The 19999-nt window shown below is 40.5% G+C and overlaps 1 protein-coding gene across 3 annotated transcripts in view; it reads left to right on the plus strand.

Annotated features, from left to right (window-relative positions):
• Window positions 1-19999, plus strand: part of NASP (nuclear autoantigenic sperm protein) — a 46632-nt gene that overhangs the window by 22509 nt on the left and 4124 nt on the right. Inside the window, exons 3-10 of one of the 3 annotated variants that reach the window (XM_012434531.3) lie at window positions 7045-7117; window positions 8915-9025; window positions 10452-10532; window positions 12275-12384; window positions 13112-14119; window positions 18686-18765; window positions 19591-19676; window positions 19783-19856. In XM_012434531.3, coding sequence (XP_012289954.1) covers window positions 7045-7117; window positions 8915-9025; window positions 10452-10532; window positions 12275-12384; window positions 13112-14119; window positions 18686-18765; window positions 19591-19676; window positions 19783-19856 — 1623 coding nt within the window. The remainder of the gene's footprint in view (window positions 1-7044; window positions 7118-8914; window positions 9026-10451; window positions 10533-12274; window positions 12385-13111; window positions 14120-18685; window positions 18766-19590; window positions 19677-19782; window positions 19857-19999) is intronic. The other 2 variants (XM_012434532.3, XM_012434534.3) reach the window with 2 other exon arrangements.

Genomic DNA, 19999 nt, shown 5'->3' on the forward strand with positions numbered 1-19999 from the left:
TCCTGACCTCAGGTGATCTGCCCGCCTTGGCCTCCCAATATTGGGATTACAGGCGTGGGATTACTGTACGCGGCTGAATTATTTTATTTTTTGAAGTGGAGTCTTGGTTTGTTGGCCAAGCTGGTCTCCAGCCTGGGCTCCAGCAATCCCCCTGCCTTGGCTTCCCAAAGTGTTCGGATTAGAAACCTGATCCACCATGGCTAGCTGATTTTATTTGTTAAGCTTCAGATAAAATTTTAGTTTGTTTGTTATGGAAAACTTTTCTGATTAAGGTTGAGAATTATTACTGTTTCTGTTTAAACCTTGTGCAGAATATCTTAAAAATACTTTTTTCTTTTTTGGAGACGGAGTATAATGGCATGATCTCGGCTCACTGCAACCTCCACTTAACCGAGTTCAAGTGATTCTCTTGCATCAGCCTCCTGAGTAGTTGGGATTACAGGTGCCTACCACCTCACCCGGCTAATATTGTTGTTTTTTTGTTTTGTTTTGTTTTCCCTTCTCCGAGAGTGTATCTTGTTCTGTTGCCCAGGCTAGAGTACAGTGGCATGATCTCGGCTCACTGCAACCTCCGCCTCTTGGATTCAAGCAATTCTCCTGCCTCAGCCTCCCGAGTAGCTGGGACTACAGCCATGTGCCACCATGCCCAACTAATTTTTGTATTTTTAGTAGAGATGGGTTTTACCATGTTGACCAGGTTGGTCTTGATCTCTTGACCTTGTGATCCACCCGCCTTGGCCTCCCAAAGTGCTGGGATTACAGGTGTGAGCCACTGCAGCCAGCCTGATTTTCGTATTTTTAGTAGAGACAGGGTTTCACCATGTTGGCCAGGCTGGTCTCGAACTCCTGACCTCAGGTGATCCACCCGCCTCAGCCTCCCAAAGTGATGGGATTACAGGTGTGAGCCACCGCGCCTGCCCACAAATTCGTTTTTTAAGTGTCCATAGGGTCTTATGTTTTTCATGTTTGAAATCCAGTTGTCATCTTGGTCATTTAACCCTTTTCCTATTTGCCCCAAGAATACTGCCTAGTGGTGCTTGGTGCTGCAGCATTTACGCAGTGATAACTGCCACAAGATAGCTCCCCTTAATTGTTATTTACACATCACTAATACATTGATTTTGGAAAAAAAGACATCATTCTATTTATAGCACTGTTTTTAGTAGTGGTATTTTCATTTACAGAATATAGTAATTCTTGATCACTGTCAATGTCAAATCCTAGAAAACAGCATTCCTATGTGTGATGTTAACACCATTCTCAAATGGTTGTTGGCAACAGATTCATTTGATGAATTCGATTTTCCTGAAATAGATGAATCTGATGTTCTGTTTAGAAATAACTCCGACCAGGTGCGGTGACTTATGTCTATAATCCCAGTACTTCCAGAGGCCTAGGTGGGTGGATCACCTGAGGTTAGGAGTTCGAGATCAGCCTGGCCAACATGGTGAAACCCTGTGTCTGGTAATAAATACAATAATTAGCTGGATGTGGTGGCGAGCGCCTGCAGTTCCAGCTACTTGGGAGGCTGAGGTAGGAGAATCATTTGAACCTGGGAGGTGGAGGTTACAGTGAGCCAAGATTGCCCCACTGCACTCCAGTCTGGGTGATGAGCAAAACTTCATCTCAAAAAAAAAAGAAAAATACTAATATTTTGTGAGTTAATCAGGTATTTGTATGGTATGAATACTGTTTAGGATCGATCCTAAACACAATACTTTCTTTTTTTAAGAGGCGGTATCTCGCTATGTTGCCCAGGCTGGAGTGCAGTGACTATTCACAGGCACTATCCCACTACTACTGATCAGCACGGGAGTTTTGACCTGCTCTGTTTCCCACCTGGGCCGGTTCACCCCTCCTTAGGCAACCTGGTGGTCCCCTGCTCCCAGGAGGTCACCATAGTGATGCCAAACTTAGTGCGGACACCCGATCAGCATAGCGCACTACAGCACAGAACTCCTGGGCTCAAGTGATCTTCCCACCTCAGCCTCCCGAGTAGCTGGGACTACAGGCACGTGCCACCGCACCCGGCTACACAATACTTTCAAGAGGGTTGCTCATAGGATATACCATAGTATTTAAGTTTCTGGACTGACTAAATGTAGCTAGGCTACCCAAAACACAGTGCTTGATACGTAATCATCAGTATTAAACTTCGTAGCCCAGGCTGGAATGTAGTGGTGCAATCACAGCCCACTGCAGCCTTGACATTTCCTGGGCCTAGGTGATCCTCCTGCCTTAGCCTCCTGAGTAGATAGGACCACACAAATGTGTGCCATCATGACTGGCTAATTTTTGTATTTTGTTTTCTTTTTCTTTTTCTTTGTTTTTTTTTTTTTTGAGACGGAGTTTCGCTCTTGTTACCCAGGCTGGAGTGCAATGGCCCAATCTCAGCTCACCGCAACCTCCGCCTCCTGGGTTCAGGCAATTCTCCTGCCTCAGCCTCCTGAGTAGCTGGGATTACAGGCACGCGCCACCATGCCCAGCTAATTTTTTGTATTTTTAGTAGAGACGGAGTTTCACCATGTTGACCAGGATGGTCTCGATCTCTTGACCTCGTGATCCACCCGCCTCGGCCTCCCAAAGTGCTGGGATTACAGGCTTGAGCCACTGTGCCTGGCTGATACAGTGGTTTTCTTTAGGAAAAGCCCTTGTGTGATTTTAATTAAGAGTTGAGGTGTGGTGTGGTGGTAGCTCAAGCCTGTAATCCCAGCACTTTGGAAGGCCAAGGTGGGTGGATCACGAGGTCAGGAGTTTGAGACCAGCTTGGCCAACGTGGTGAAACTCTGTCTCTACTAAAAATGCAAAAATTAGCCAGGTGTGGTGGCGGGCACCTGTAATCCGAGTTACTCGGGACATTGAGGCAGGAAGAATTGCTTGATCTCAGGAGGCAGAGGTTGCAGTGAGCTGAGATTGCACCATTGCACTCCAGCCTAGGTGACAGAGCAAGACTCCATGGGGGGGCGGGTGGGGTAATTGATTGAGCTACTTTTTAATGTGATTTTATTTACTGGCTTTTATTTGAAAGAATCTTATTTGAAAGTTTTATTTTTGAAAGAATGACCAACAGACAAACTTTTATTAGACTTGATATTTAGCAGATGTTTTCTCCACAATGAATACAGTGAACCTGTCACTTTAAGGGAAATAACTGACAGTATCAGGTGCTAGTGATAGAATGTGAGCTCTCATATGAAAAATAGAAATTTTGGGTAAGTTATATCAACTGCTGTTGTGAGACTGACAGTATCCTCATACTTTATGACTGTTCTGATGAAATGATTTTTAAGTTGCAGTAAAATACACATAATATAAAAGTTTCCATCTTTTGAAGTGTTTAAGTCAGTGTGAAGTACATTCACATTATTGTACACTCAATCTTATCTTGCAAATCTGAAACTATTACCCATTAAACAGCTTTCTCTTTCTCCTATAGCCCCTGGCAACCACCATTCTGCTTTCTCTCTCTCTGAATTTGGCTGCTTTAGGTACCTCATATAAATGGAATAGAACGTTTATCTTTTTGTGACTGGCTTATTTCACTTAGCATAGTGTTCTTAACGTTCATCGATGTGGTGGTGTCTCAGAATTTCCTTGCTTTTTATTGTGAGTACTGCTGCAATGACCATGGGTTTATGTAATCGTTTATAAGTAGAAGATCCAGAATACAAGATAGACTGGTTTTTAATGTACCAGTATGAGAAGTTCAGTGTTTTCAGATTGTACAGTACAACTAATCTTTAAGAAATTATCACTTGTTGGCGTGGTGCAGTGGCTCATGCCTGTAATCCCAGCACTTCGGGAGGCCAAGGCTGCGGATCACTTGAGGTCAGGAGTTTGAGAACAGCCTGATCAACATGGTGAAACTGTCTCTACTAAAAATACAAAAAGTAGCTGGCTGTGGTGGCGCCTACCTGTAATTCCAGCTACTCGGGAGACTGAGGCAGGAGAATGGCTTGAACCCAGGAGCTGGAGGTTGCAGCAAGCTGAGATTGCACCACTGCATTCCAGCCTGGGTGACAGAGCAAGACTCCATCTCAAAATAAAAAATAATAATAATTAATGCCACTTGTTGGGTTTGGGTATGGTAACAAAATATTCAGTTATCTGAAAAGACTAAATAGTTCCTTTCCAACTACATATCTAGGTCAAGTCAGATATTCTTGTACTTCAATCAAAACAAAACATTACAGAATAGTGAATATGGAAATCCAGCTATCTTCTGTCAGACATTTAGGAGATTTGTAAAAATGTAAAACTTCCACTATCAACAAATTTTTGTTTTGAAGAGTTGTTTTTCAAAAAAAGTCATGTTATTAACATGTACCATTTAAAAATATTTAAAATAATTTTAGTTTTAATTTCAGTATGGTGGATACTGATAGATATAACTTGCATACACAGAGACTTTTGGGGGGGCTTCAGTAATATAACAGTGTAAAGGAAACTGCTTTATGCACCAAAGTTTCTTTGCTCTTACATAACACCATCATCTCCATTTGTTCACAAGATCCCACTCATCATTTACTTAAGAATAGAGCTCCTGTAGTTCTCTATGCAACAATACTACTCTTGTTTCCTATGAGATAAGTTGTATCAACTCACTAGGTATCATCGGGTTTAACTGTTTGTTGACTCCTCATACCTCCCTTCATCTATTACCTCACATCAGTTTCTTTGACAGGAAAATGTGAAACAGGTGTCCACTCTTTCTCTACTTCCTTTTTTGTTCTTAATTGAAGCCTCAAGTTTTTCTCTGTTGTCCTACTAAAATAGTCTTGTTTGTGGTCATTAATACCACCCATATTCCTTACTCTAGTAGTCATTTCTCAGCTGAGTTAATTTTTTTTTTTAATGTAGTCCTGTTGTCTGAGTTAATCTTGTCATTGGGAATTGACCCAATCCATTACTCCCATTACTTTATTTTCTTTCCTTTGTTTTTTTTTTTTTTTTTTGAGATAGAGTCTTTGTCACCCAGCTTGGAGTGCAATGGCATAATCTTGGCTCACTGCAACCTCTGCCTCCCAGGTTCAAGCAGTTCTCCTGCCTCAGCCTCCCCAGAAGCTGGTATTACAGGCATGCACCACCATGCCCGGCTAATTTTTGTATTTTTAGTAGAGACAGGGTTTCACCATGTTGGTCAGCCACTGCACCCAGCTTCGTTACTTTACTTCATATTATTTTCTTGTCTCTTTTCCTTCACTGACTTTTCCCCCAAACCCTTATTCTTACCTACATATAAATGTTGGAAGGCTTCCTACTAATGAAGAGATCTCAGTCCTACCTCTTCATTAGTAGCCACTCCATATGTATTCTCCCTGTTAAGTCCTGTGGCTTTAAGCACCTGAATCCCATTTGTATCTCTAGTCCCCATGTATCTCCCAAAATTTTTCCCTTATAATATCTTGGAGGTCTAATAGGGATCTTAGAATTAACATATCCAAAGCTAAATACTGTACAGTAATTGATTGCCTTGTTCCTCACTGGCTTTTCCTTCAATTGACTTTTTCTTGGTAAATGGCAATGTTCTAGAATTTTGAATCTATCTAGATTGTGTAGATTTGAATCACTGCCATTAATATTCAGTTTTCCATCTGTAAAGTGGGGGTAATGATTCAATAATTTTATGAGGTTTGGATCCTAGGATTTAAATGTAGGTAAAAGTTCTACATAGTTCATTAATAACACTTAATACCAGTTGGCTAGGCCATAAAACGTTTGCTTTATCTCTCTTTCATTCAAGAAATTACATATCTAGACTATTAGTACATTGTAAAATAAGTATGTTCAGAACCTAATCCTCTGTAATACTCTTCAGGTTCTTGTCTAGATTCTTATGGTTTCTTTCTTTCCTTTTTTATGGAAAAGGAGTCTTTTTTTGTTTTTTTTTAAGACCTGGAGTGCAGTGGTATAATCTTGGCTCACTGCAACCTCTGCCTCGGGGTTCAAGCAATTCTTCTCCCTCAGCCTCACTAGTAGCTGGGACTACAGGTGTGTGCCACTACGCCCAGCTAATTTCTGTATTTTTAGTAGAGACGAGGTTTCACCATGTTGGCCAGGATGGTCTCGATCTCCTGACCTCGTGGTCTGCCCACCTTGACCTCCCAAAGTGCTAGGATTACAGGCATGAGCCACCATGCCCCACCAGGTGACCTTTTTAAATTTATTTTTTTGACATAGGGTCTTGCTCTGTTGCTCAGGCTGGAGTGTAGTGGTGTGATCCTAGTTCACTGCAGCCTTGAATTCCTGGGCTCAGACAGTCCTCCTGCCTCAGCCTCCCAAGTAGCTGGGACTACAGGTGCACACCACGGTGTCAGCTAATTTTTATATTTTCCTGTAGAGATGCTAGTCTGGAACTCCTGGGCTCAAGTGATCATCCCACCTTGGCCTCCCAAAGTGCTGGGATTGTACATAGGAGCCACCTGCCTTAGACTTTATTTCTAACTGGTTTTCTCCCTAATTCTATTCTTGTTCTGTCTTAAAGTCTATTCTAATGTGATGCTACCCTCTCCCTCTTTCCTTTTATTTCCCATATTTCTTCCCCAGCTTATTCCAGCTGGAAAATTTTTCTGTTTCTCAAATATTTTAAGCAAGCTTCTTTAAACTTTGAACTTACTGTTGCCTCTGCCCTAGAATGCTTTTTCCCCGTCCTGTATTTTTTTGGGGCTTGCCTTCTTACTTTAAAATCTTTGCTTCAGTTTGACATTGTCTATGTGGTCTTAGCTCACTCTTGTTATAATCAGTGTCTTGAATTGTGCCCAGCAATATTAGGTGCTCAAGTATTGTTGATTGAATTAAGAAGAGCAATTATCCTTCCAAATAATTTGGTTTCCATTAATGGAACTGCACCAGGTTTTTCTTAAAGCTGTAAGAAACATTAAATGAAAGTCTAATTAATACACAGGAAACTGCACATAACTTTAAAGTAACAATTATGAGTTTTTACATATATACACCTGTAAACCATTATCACAGTCAAGATAATGAGCGTATTCATCACCTCAAAGTTTCCTCATGTGCCTTTGTACTTCATTCCCTCCCCAGCAACCATTAATCTGCTTTCTGTCACTGAAGATGGGTTGCATTTTGTAGAATATTATCTAAATAGAATCATACAGTAAGTACTGTTTCTTTTTGTAGTTTTTTTGATTCAGCACAATTATTTTGAGATTCATCCATGTTACCATATGTATTAATAGTTCATTGTTTTTGTTAGTGAATGACATTTCATAATGTAGATATATCACAATTTGTCCATTTGGGTTTCCAGTTTTGGCATACAAATAAAGCTGCTGTGAATATTTGTGTACAAGTCTTTGTATGGGCATTCATTTCCATTTTTGCGGTTCATACCTAGGAGTAGAATGGCTAGATAATATGGCTGGTATATATCTAACTTTAAGAAACTTCGAATCTGTTTTCTGAAGTGATTCTACCATTACATTCTTTCTAGGAGTGTTTGAGAGTTCTAGTTGCTCTACATCCTCATCATCACTTGAGTCAGTCTTTTAACATTTTAGCCATTATAGTGAGTATAACAGTATCTTATTGTGGGTTTAGTTTGTAGTTTTTTGGGTGACCAGTAATACTTACATCTTTTCATATGCTTATTTGCCATCCTTGTATCTTTGATGACATGTTTGTTAAAATCTTTTGACCCCTTTTTATTGGATTGTTAATTTTATTGTGTTCTAAGAGTTATGTATTCAAGTCCTTTCTCAGAAGTTTTGCATATATTTTCTCCCAGTTTGGGTTGCTTTGTTTTTAAAACAGTGTTTCAAAAAGCAAACATTCTTCATTTTAGTCATTTGTCTAGTTTATTGATTTTTTTCTCTTGTTAATAGTTTGTGCTTCTTTCATATTTAGGAAGTCTTTGCCAAACCCAAAGTCACTAAGATATTCTCCTGTATATTTTTGTAGAAATTTTATCGTTTAAATCTTTTTTTCTTTTCTTTCTTTTTTTTTTTTTTTGAGACGGAATCACGGAATCTCACTCTGTCGCCGAGGTTGGAGTGCAGTGGCGCGATCTCAGCTCACCGCAACCACCGCCTCCTGGGTTCAAGTGATTCTTCTGCCTCAGCCTCCCAAGTAGCTGGGATTACAGGCACCTGCCACCAAGACCAGCTAATTTTTGTATATTTTTACTAGAGACGGGGTTTCACCATGTTGGTCAGGGTGGTCTTGATCTCTTGACCTTGTCATCCACCCGCCTTGGCCTCCCAAAGTGTTGGGATTACAGGCGTGAGCCACTGTGCCTGGCCAGTTTAAATCTTATATTTAGAAAGCCTATGATCCATTTCAAATTAATTTTTGTATGAGGTATAACAGCTGAAGTTCACTTTATTGCATGTGGATTGATAGTTACTCCAGCACCATTTGTTAGAAAGATTATCCATTCCCAATTGCATTGCCTTGGAACCTTTGTCAAAATTTCAGTTAGTCATATATTTGTGGATCTATTTTTGTACTCTGTGTTGTTCTGTCTGATCCATTTGCTTTGCTTTATGCCAGTACTACATTGTCTTAATCTTAAAATCACTGCCTCTTGCCCTATTTACCTAAATGCTTCTTAATTTTAATATTTCTTTTAGCTAGTACAGTTTGTATGAATTTATGGTTCTTTTATGATGCCTTTTTTATTTGTTGCTTAATTAGCAAATATTTATAGTAACATACAATACAGGCTTTGTGAATAGATGAGGCATGCTGAGAAAATATTCTAGTCAAGCTTCTGGGAATGTTGCCTTTAAGATTTCTTTTGGTTTTGTGATGGTAAAAGTGTTATCCAGGCCTTGCCAGAGTACTCCAAAAGTTTAAAAAAATTTAACTGTTGTTCAAATGTAACAGGTATTCAGAAAATATTGATTTAAACAGTACTTGACACTAGGAAAAAAAATTTTTTTTTTTTTTGCAGTCTGGATGTGGATAGTGAAGCTAAGAAATTACTGGGTTTAGGACAGAAACATCTGGTGATGGGGGATATTCCAGCAGCTGTCAATGCATTCCAGGAAGCAGCTAGTCTTTTGTAAGTATTGTATATTTTGCTATGATGTAATATTATGTTCCTAATAAACCTTGAATTATAAAAGATTGTTTAATGGGGAAAAAGCATGAAGAGCAATATTTGATTAGCTGGGCATGGTGGCTCACGCCTGTAATCCTAGCACTTTGGGAGGCCGAGGTGGGTGGATCACCTGAGGTCAGGAATACAAAACCAGCCTGGCCATCATGGTGAAACCCCATCTTTTTTAAAAAAACAAAACAAAACAAACATTGATTATTTTTCATGTAGTTTGTGCCACTAACTGTAGGTGTAAAACCTAAATATCACCTAGCAATTCTACCTTTTCATTTTCCTGAGTAACGTAACTTATATTTCAATCATCACTAATTTGGGTGACCACACCTTGTCCTGGTTTGTCCAGGACTTCCCCCCGCCCCGCCCCCCTGACGTTTTTGAGACAGAGTCTGTCGCCCAGGCTGGAGGGCAGTGGGATGCTCTCATGCTCACTTTCCAGGTTCAAGTTATCCCCCTACCTCAGCCTCCCCAGAAGCTGGGACAACAGGTGTGTGCCACCATGCCCAGCTAATATTTGTATTTTCTTTGTAGAGATAGGGTTTTCCCACATTGCCCAGGCTGGTCTCAAACTCTTGGGCTTAAGGAATTTGTCTGCCTTGGCCTCCCAAAGTGCTTTGTAAAGGTATTGCAGGCATGAGCCACTGAGCCCAGCCTGACTTTCCCAATTGAACACTGGAAGTTCTGTGTCTGTGGAAACCCTTTAGGCCCAAGGAAGTCACGATTGATAGTGCTATTAGCACAACATTTTTTCATACATCTTTGGCACATTTTTCATACATTCTTAGCATTGTTGCAGTTGCTTAGAAGTTGGTAGCTAAACATTGTTTTTAGTGCTTTTACATATATTATTTAGTTCTTTCAATAGCTCTTTGAACAGTTATTAACATTCCCATTTGACAGATGAGAAAACTAACGGACTGTGAGACTAATTTGTCTAAGGTCTCACAGCTAGTTATTTGTTAAAGATCGTATTTGAACCCAGGCAGAACAACTCCAGATATTCTACTCTTTACATCATGCCTCTTTCTATGGGCCTTAATCATCTTCTAGGTCCCAGCCAAAGGTCCTTTAACTATTCTGGTCCATATTGACATCTATCTTGTAGTAGGAGGAATACCTGTTTTAATACCTAAATTACATTACCAACCGTAGCACAGTATGTCACTTAGGATATATATTGATAAAGAGCATACAAGATTTTCATGCATTGTTTCTTAACGTCCTTTTGATCTTGACTTGAAAGCAAGAGGGATATTGGTTTCTTTGGAAGGAGTACGTTACAGAAGAAATACTAATTTATAACTGAAGAACTAGAACTAAATGTTTTAGACTAGATGTTAATTCAGATTTTAGATGTTTATTCTCTTTGTAGAGGTAAGAAATATGGAGAGACAGCTAATGAGTGTGGAGAAGCCTTCTTTTTCTATGGGAAATCACTTCTGGAGTTGGCAAGGTATGGATGTTGTATTTACAAACTGAAGTTTCCTTGTTAAGATTATTTACCAGCTTTGAGATTTCACATGAGCCAAGCAAGATTGGTTTTACCTAGAGAGTTTTGAAGGAGCTCGAAGTAGTGTTGGAAGTTGTGAATGGCACTTGATGCAATTAGTAGTTATATTTAAGTTTTGACTTTTCGAGTCATTAGAAGCAAAGATCTTTCCAATAGTGAATGATCCAGAGTTCAATACGAGAATCTTTATTTTTAATAAGAGAATCTTTATTTTTATTTTTATTTATTTTTAAGATGGAATTTCGCTCTTGTTGCCCAGGTTGGAGTGCAATGGTGCTATCTTGGCTCACCACAACCTCTGCCTCCCAGGTTCAAGCAGTTCTCCTTCCTCAGAGTCCTAAGTAGCTGGGATTACAGCCATGTGCCACCATGTCTGGCTAATTTTATATTTTTACTAGAGGTGGGGTTTCTCCATGTTGGTCAGGCTGGTCTTGAACTCCCAACCTCAGGTGATCCACCCGCCTTGGCCTCCCAAAGTGCTGGGATTGCAGGTGTGAGCCACTGCGCCTGGTTTAGAGTGAGAATCTTTAAAAGCACCCTGAGCTAGCTCAAAACAGGGACTGAATAGAGTTACAACTGGAAAGAACTAGCATGTGAGACTGTTGAAAATAAACTCTTACTATTGAAAAGTTCTTGGCTATGTTCTACCAGAATTTATTAACCAAAATAAGTTCTGTTGAGGGTATATACAAACTAGGAAATGATGTCATCTATTTAATCTCAGTTCTGGTGAGAGAGAGAGAGTGTGTGTGTGTGTGGTGTTTTTTTTCTTATTTGTCTGTTTTTTTTTTTTTTTTTTTTTTTTTTGAGACAAAGCCTCACTTTTTTGGCCCAGGCTGGAGTGCAGTGGTGTGATCTCAACTTGCTGCATCCTCCATCTTGTGGATTCAAGCGATTCTCCTGCCTCAGCCTCCCGAGTAGCTGGGATTACAGGCATGTGCCACTACACCTGGCTAATTAATTAATTAGCTTTTTTTTTTTTTTTTTTTTTTTTGAGATGGACTCTTACTCTGTTGCCCAGGCTGGAGTGCAGTGGCACAGTCTTGGCTCACTGTAACTTCTGCCTCCTGGGTGCAAGCAATTCTCCTACCTCTCAGCCTCCCTAGTAGCCAGAATTACAGGCATGCGCCACCATGCCCAACTAATTTTTGTATTTTTAGTAGAGACGGAGTTTCACTATGTTGGTCAGGCTGGTCTCGAACTCCTGACCTCAGGTAATCAGCCTGCCCCGGCCTCCCAAAGTGCTGGGATTACAGGCGTGAGCCACTGCACTTGGCCCAGTTCTGGTAAGTTTTTAATCTTGTAATCATATCGAACTTTCTAATGATTTGCCGTGAAAATCTTGCTATAGTATTTTTGGCTATTTAGAGAAATGGGGTGGATACAAAGTTTGGGAAATACTGTGGTCCTATTACAAAGGGAATGCGTATAGATCTTGTTCTTCTGACAAGAGACATCATGCTTTTCAGGCGGCTGGATGGAAAAAATGCTTATTTCCTTCAGTGCTTTTGCAGTCTTGATTTATTAAAGTTTTGATCATTGCTTCCTTGTGTATGTATAGTTCTACATTGTGCTTGGCTTATTCTTCCCTTGCTTTTATAATATAGGACTATATTTTTTGTGTTGGAAAAATTGTTAGGTTCTAGCCATCAAACCTTTGGTGCTTTCTCCTCTTGTTCTTCTAGAATGGAGAATGGTGTGTTGGGAAACGCCTTGGAAGGTGTGCATGTGGAAGAGGAAGAAGGAGAAAAAACAGAAGATGAATCTCTGGTAGAAAATAATGATAACATAGATGGTATGTGGAGTTGCATGTGACATTCAAGAGATGCGACATTGTATATTTCTTGTATACAAGTGGTGGAAACAGGGCTCTACCTGTCCTGGATGGTCTCTCTTAAGATGCTTGGGGTGATGCCTGCATCTGGTGGAGATTGCAGTAGGGGTAGCTGATTATTGAAACTCACAGCAGGTTTTTATAAGAGAATAACTTAATTTCTTAAGTGAATCTGGTTATTTCAATTGGGGGTTTTTAAACCAAAAAGATGAAAAGCAAAATTAAATTGGTGTTTTAAATACTATTACAACCTTAAATATTTTTGTGATGCAGATTTTTTAAGCAGCGTGTGCAGTTCAGTTATTTGAATAGCAGTACTTTTAGAGCCCTTTTACATTTTTTATGTCTATGAAATTTATATAATTTCTAAGCTGAATTTGGCTACTAGAGTTTTACATACCAGATGGGGGAGAATGAAAAGCTTGGCATCTCTTACCTAACTGGTAATCGGAATGCTCAAGTAAAACAATGTCTAGTTTAACAAGCTTGGGTTTCTTTTGCAGTAAGTTGCTCTGCTAGCTGGGACGCTCCCTTTCCTTTTCTCTAGGGGGCAGATAATTTTTAGGCCATCTGCTAAAACTTGGTAGGCTTTTTGAGGGTTTAAAGGGAATGTATTTTTAGTTTCCATTTATGCCTTTATCATTAAACTCGAAGACATGTTTATGCTTCATGTTCTTTAACCATGTAGAGGAAGCAAGGGAAGAGTTGAGAGAACAGGTTTATGACGCCATGGGAGAAAAAGAAGAAGCCAAAAAAACAGAAGACAAGTCTTTGGCAAAGCCTGAAACTGATAAAGAACAGGAGAGTGAAATGGAGAAGGGTGGAAGAGAAGATATGGAGATAAGTGAATCTGCAGAGGAGCCACAGGAAAAAGTTGACTTGACTCTAGATCGGTTAACTGAAACCTCTGAAGAGGCAAAAGGAGGAGCAGCACCAGAAGGACCGAATGAAGCTGAGGTCCCTTCTGGGAAGCCAGAACAGGAAGTACCAGATGCTGAAGAAGAACAATCAGCTTCTGGAACTGATGTCCAAGAAGAGTACAGAGAAAAAGGAGGTCAGGAGAAGCAGGGAGAGGTAATTGTAAGCGTAGAGGAGAAGCCAAAAGAAGTTTCAGAAGAGCAGCCTATGGTGACTCTAGAAAAGCAGGGCACTGCAGCGGAGGTAGAAGCAGAGTCTTTAGACCAGACAGTCAAGCCAGTGCATGTGGGTGGGGATGAGCCAGAGGAGAAGGTAGTTACCTCTGAAAATGATGCAGGAAAGGCAGTTCTTGAGCAGCTAGTAGGTCAAGAAGTGCCATCTGCTGAAGAGTCGCCAGAGGTGACAACAGAGGCCTCAGTTGTAGAGGCTGGATCAGAAGTCTCTGAAAAGCCTGGGCAGGAGGCTACAGTTCTCCCTAAAGATGGTGCAGTCAATGGACCGTCAGCTGTAGGAGATCAGACTTCTGTTGAACCACAGACTTCTATAGAAAGACTGACAGAAACAAAAGATGGTTCAGGCCTAGAGGAGAAGGTCAGGGCAAAGCTGGTTCTTAGTCAGGGGGAGACTAAGCTGTCTGTAGAAGAGTCTGAGGCAGCTGGAAATGGGGTTGATACCAAGGTAGCCCAGGGAGCTACTGAGAAATCACCTGAAGACAAAGTTCAGATAGCTGCTAATGAAGAGACACAAGAGAGAGAAGAACAGATGAAAGAGGGTGAAGGTAACCGGGATATGCAAGAGCTGCAGTGGGTGGAGTACATTCTGGATTTGACTCACTAATTATGGGTAAAAGTCAGCCTTCCATTCAGGATTTTCCGTCTGCCTTTGGATTAGGAAAGGGCTAAATGAAAAGGGGGTAGTTTAACAAGGTTGTGACAGTCAAGTAAGTTAAATCAAAAGCAGCAAGTCTTTAGCTGGCTTATAAACTAACACTTTTACTAATTGCAAAATAGGTCTTCTGTGATTTCTGAGACTTGGCTAGCTATTAGTAACTTGTTGCAGCATACTAGCCAATAAAGTGGGATGGAAAAGGTAGATGAGGGGAGGGGTAGGCTAGGCTGGCAGAGAATGCTGAATGGATGTTCACTTGCATGCCTCTGGATTTTTAAATTTATTGTTCATATAACTCCTTTTCTGTGCGTTAAGAAGCCGGAACAGAGCAGTAGAATCCACTGAATTGGTACACTGAAGCAGGCATGCCATTTTAATGAAGGCAGTTAACCTTGAGTGTTGTATCACCAGAGTTAAAGAATTCTGTTGCCCTTCTCTACCTTTAAGTCTTCAGGAAGTGTTTAGAGGCTTATTCACATTAGTTAAAACAGGCCCTCCACCTTCCTCAGGGCAACAAAAAACATAACCATTAGCTCTCTTGCTGTTTTTCCTTCCTCATTTCATGCTTGCTTTGGCTGCTAAACTCAATTTTTTGTTACTTAGAATGTTATAAAGCATGGATGCTTTCTATAGTGCTATTGGTCTAATTGTGATTAAATTTCATCAAGATGTATAAGCCTCTAATTATTCCATAATTGGCACGTCTGACTTGTGCTATCATTTGAGGATTCTACTGTATATAAGGTTCATCTAACATTGGCATTAATAACCACAGGTATATTCCAACTAATTTGTTACTTTTTGTAATTGCCAGACTATTTCAAGAGTTCTCTTAAGTTTTAGATTTTCAGAGACCCATCTTCAATACTTGGAGCTCATTCTGGTAAACTTCCTTCTACCTATGTGCAGGTCCCTGTACTCCAGCTAGCACGGGCTCCGTAACTGGAAGTGAATTGGCTAAAATGGTAGCACCATTGTGTTTGTCATTGAGCTTTAGGAGTTCTTTATAGAAAAAACAAAACAAAATTCCTAATGATTATGAGCAAGGATGGTAAAAAGCTCTGCTAACTGGCTCTCTTAAAGACCTTGAATGATAAGCCACAATAGAGATGTCATAGTCCCCTACAGTTTGTTCAAAAAGTAGTTGGATCATAATTAACATTGTTAGAGCTCTCTTACATAAATTACGTTTGATTCTATAACAATACCATGTGGTGTAGGTAGTATTGCTCAAGTTACAGTGATGAGGTTGAGGTTTAAAGGTTACATGACTTGTTTAAGGTCATAAGACTGAACCCAAACCTAGATCTGCCTTGAATATATTCTTCTTCCCAAGTTACTGCACATCGGAGAAGGCAGTATTCATTCCTTCCCTACACCCACTTAGAAATTTTGTCATGGGCTAGCGTGGTGGCTCACAGCTGTAATCCCAGCACTTTTGGAGGCCGAGGTGGGCGGATCACAAAGTCAGGAGTTCGAGACCAGCCTGGCCAGCATGGTGAAACCCCATCTCTACTAAATATACACACAAAAAAATAACCTGGGTATGGTGGCAGGCACCTGTAGTCCCAGCTACTTGGGAGGCTGAGGCAGGAGAATTGCTTGAACCCAGGAGGTGGAGGTTGCAGTGAGCCGAGATTGTGCCACTGCACTCCAGCCTGGGCAACACAATGAGAGACTGTCTCCAAAAAAAAAAGAAATTTTGTCATTTATTTAAAAAATTACTGTCTTTTAAAAGTCCCAAGCTTTTCAGATACTGCATCTTTTGGTGGTGTATATCAGATATTGTTCTGCTTGTAAAAACAATATAGTTTTCCATATTTTACAAAAGAAATGGGAGAAAGGAGTTTAATTGTCCTAGTCTCACAGTAAGTCACAGTAAGAAGGCTGGGTACCCAAACAACTGGCTCGAGTACCCAACCACTTACTTTCTGTGCTTTGTTTTTATGTGGCAGCACCATTCTGCAGAAATCTTACAAGCAGTTTTTTTTTTTTTTCCACTTAAAACCCTATTTACTGCCACCTCTTGACTTTTTGCCATGTCTTGTGCTGTACATACCCTTCTAATGAAGATAATTGGTCTGTTCTTTTTCTCTTTGAATTGGTGTCTTGCTCTTTTGCCAGGCTGGAGTGCAGTGGTGTTGCAATCATGGCTTACTACAGCCCAAACTCCTATGCCTCAGCTTCTTGAACAGCTGGGACTACAGGTGTGCATCACCACGCCCAGCTAAGTTTTCCCTCCTCTTCCCTCCCCTCCCCTCCCCTTCTTGATGGAGCTTCACTCTTGTCACCCAGGCTGGAGTGCAGTGATGTAATCTCAGCTTACTGCAGCCTCTACCTCCCGGGTTCAAGTGATTCTCCTGCCTCATCCTCCCGAGTAGCTGGGATTGCAGGCACATGCCCCTAGGCCTAACTGATTTTTTTGTATTTTTAGTAGAGATGGGGGTTTCACCATATTGGCCAGGCTGGTCTAAATTCCTGTCCTCAGATGATCCATTCGCCTTGGCCTCACAAAGTTTTGGGATTACAGGTTTGAGCCATCATGCCTGGCCCATCATACATCTTTTTTGTATTTTTAGTAGAGCTGGGCTTTCATCATGTTGGCCAGGATGGTCTTGGTTTCCTGACCTCGTGATCCACCTGCCTCAGCCTCCCAAAATGCTGGGATTACAGGTGTGAGCCACTGCACCTGGCCTATCTTTTCGTCCAAATTTCCAAGTGGGTCTGGGCTTAGTTTCCAAAATTTAGACCACATGAGTAGTTTTATTAACTCTGCCCATCCTCTAGCTGAATATGCAGAAAAGCTGAAGTAGATGTATATATTTAGGATAATTAACAGAAAAATAAATACTCATCTTCCTAATCTGTAGGAAAAATTAAATTGATACTATTATCCTCTTATCTGATATCTCTTCCTACTCATACCAGAATACTAGAAGACAACCTCTGATTTGGAACAAAATATCTTAATTATTTCGAAGTTTTACATTAAAATTTAAAAGTCGGCTGGGCACGGTGGCTCAAGCCTATAATCCCAGCACTTTGGGAGGCTAAGGTGGGTGGATCACGAGGTCAAGAGATCGAGACCATCCTGGTCAACAAGGTGAAACCCCGTCTCTACTAAAACTATAAAAAAAATTAGCTGGGCATGGTGGCGCGTGCCTGTAGTCCCAGCTACTCGGGAGGCTGAGGCAGGAGAATTGCTTGAACCCAGGAGGCGGAGGTTGCGGTGAGCCGAGATTGCGCCATTGCACTCCAGCCTGACTAACGAGCGAAAAACTCCGTCTCAAAAATAAAAAATAAAATAAAAAAATAAAAGTTCCTATAATTGCCTCAGAAGAATATTATTGGTTTCTCTTGAGGAATCTATACCATCTTCAAAGAATGGTAGAGAGCTAAGTTAAGGAGAAAGCCATTGCCATTACTTTAAAATCTTTTCCAACCTGTACTCAGGTATCAATGGCAATGCCCTGATGCACCCAGTAAAGAAATTTGTTGAAATATTTTCTAAGCTTCTTTGTGGCTGCTGCTGATAAAAATCTGTAACCCGACATTATTACTCTAAGGCCTAATTGCCATATTTATATTCCCATGGTAGGGTGTTTGGAGATAGTATTTGAACTCTTTTAATGGTGTTAAAAATGCTTAATGAAAGATGGCGGAGAGAGGCACATTATATCCAATTCATGAATTGTTTATATCAACAAAAAGCCCATTTTACTCACTTAACATTGTTGATTTGTCTTATCACTGACAGTAGAGCTATTGATTAGGAGCCTGACCTTTATTTAGATGGTTGACTTGTGAGTGTATTCAGTATGGTAAAATACAATGTTGATATGGCTGCAGAATTTAGAGGTGTCGTTAACAAGGTACAGGAGTAAAATAGGGGTTATAGTATTCCTTACTCAAATTCTGTATGTGCTAGAGCTGGCTGGAGTCTGTGGCATGCTCATTGGTGCAAGTCGGTAAGGACTATGCTTTTTGCTCCACAACTCAGTTGTGGGAAAGCTAGTCTCTTGAGCATTCTTGATCAGAATGGACTGGAATAATTTAACTTTTGGTACTTTCTCAGGCTGTTAATCTAATGAGTGGCTTAAAGACACCAGAAACACTGACTAAAGTCTCCACTTGATTCTGGCTGAATGGATGGGAGCTTCTAGCCAGTGAAGAAGAGGCAGTAGCCAATGTGTCTTATTTTTTATAAGAGAAACACTCAGCCTTTTAATTGCTGAAAGTCTGACCCATACACTATAAGATACACATTCCTAGTCTACGTTACATTTGAATTAGACTGCACCTACTGACAATATATTCACTTCAGGCGTTAACTCACTTGGATTAGCATCTGGCCTATCCTATCTCTGAATATAGGTTGACACGTGTATTGGAATGTCTGAGTAGTCAGAAGATATTCTTAGTTATATTCTCAATACTGAGGAATTTTTACTTCTAGAAACTGAAGGCTCAGAAGAGGATGATAAAGAAAATGATAAGGCTGAAGAAATGCCAAACGATTCAGTCCTTGAAAACAAGGTACATTGTTAGCCACTCAGTACTGTTGTCAGCTCTTTTCCTTTTTTGGGAGACAGGAGCTCACTTTGTTGCCTAGGCTGGATTGCAGTGGGGTGATCGTGATCATGGCTCACTGCAGCCTAGACCCTCAGGGCTTAAGTAATCCCTTCACCTCAGCCTCTCAAGTAGCTGGGACTACAGGCTTATGGCAACATGGCCAGCTAATTTGCAGGACTGTAGCTTACTAGTTTAGGCACGATGATTATTTTTTTTAAGAGATAGAATCCCTGTTTCTGTTGCCCAGGCTGGCATGAACGCCTCATTGTATCTTCAGCCTCCTGAGCTCAAGGAATCCTCCCACCTCAGCCTCTCAGATAGTTAGGTCTCCAGATGTCTGCCACTATGCCTGGTTAATTTGTTATCTAATTTTATTTTGTTTAGATGTTATGCTGCCCAGGCTGGTCTCAAACCTGGCCTCAAGTAATCCTCCTGCCTCAGCCTCCCAAAGTGTTGAGATTATAGGCATGAGCCACCATGCCTAGCCCTAGGGATGATTATTATAATTATCTCTTGGTTATGAATTAGGGACCCTTTATTCATGCCTAGGATGTAAGGATATATTGATTAGGGGTCATGTGTGTTAATATGTGACCCAACATTTCACTGCTAAATACCACTGACATGGTCATGACTTAGGATAGTATGTGGACCCATTCTCTAGATTATAGGGAGAAAGTTCAAATTTTGAATCGTATGTCAACTATTTTGTTTTTAGCTATGCTAAATTATACATTTAGATTTGTACTGTAAAAAGATGCCTATCTTTTTGATTTGGATATACTTTAGTCTCTTCAGGAAAATGAAGATGAGGAGATTGGGAACCTAGAGCTTGCCTGGGATATGCTGGATTTAGCAAAGATCATTTTTAAAAGGTAAAACTCTTAGTGCTTCTAGGCTCAGGTTGGGAGCTTGGTGATTAAATAGAAATCAGGATTAGACAATACTGTTAAGGTTTTTCATCAGCTTTCCTTCTTTTAGGCAAGAAACAAAAGAAGCCCAGCTTTATGCTGCCCAGGCGCATCTTAAACTCGGAGAAGTCAGTGTTGAATCTGGTAATGCAATTTCCATTTTACACTCTCCTACTCTGTTCATCTCTCCTGTTCTTCCCATAACAAATTCTCTAGAACCCAACTTGATTGATCATTAAAAAGACAGCTTTAGATTCCCTGTAGAACATGGAACAATGAACAGTCTC

This window comes from Aotus nancymaae, unplaced genomic scaffold, assembly GCF_030222135.1.
Source record: "Aotus nancymaae isolate 86718 unplaced genomic scaffold, 86718_ANA_hifiasm-v0.15.2.pri h1tg000007l, whole genome shotgun sequence".
NCBI lineage: Eukaryota > Metazoa > Chordata > Mammalia > Primates > Aotidae > Aotus > Aotus nancymaae.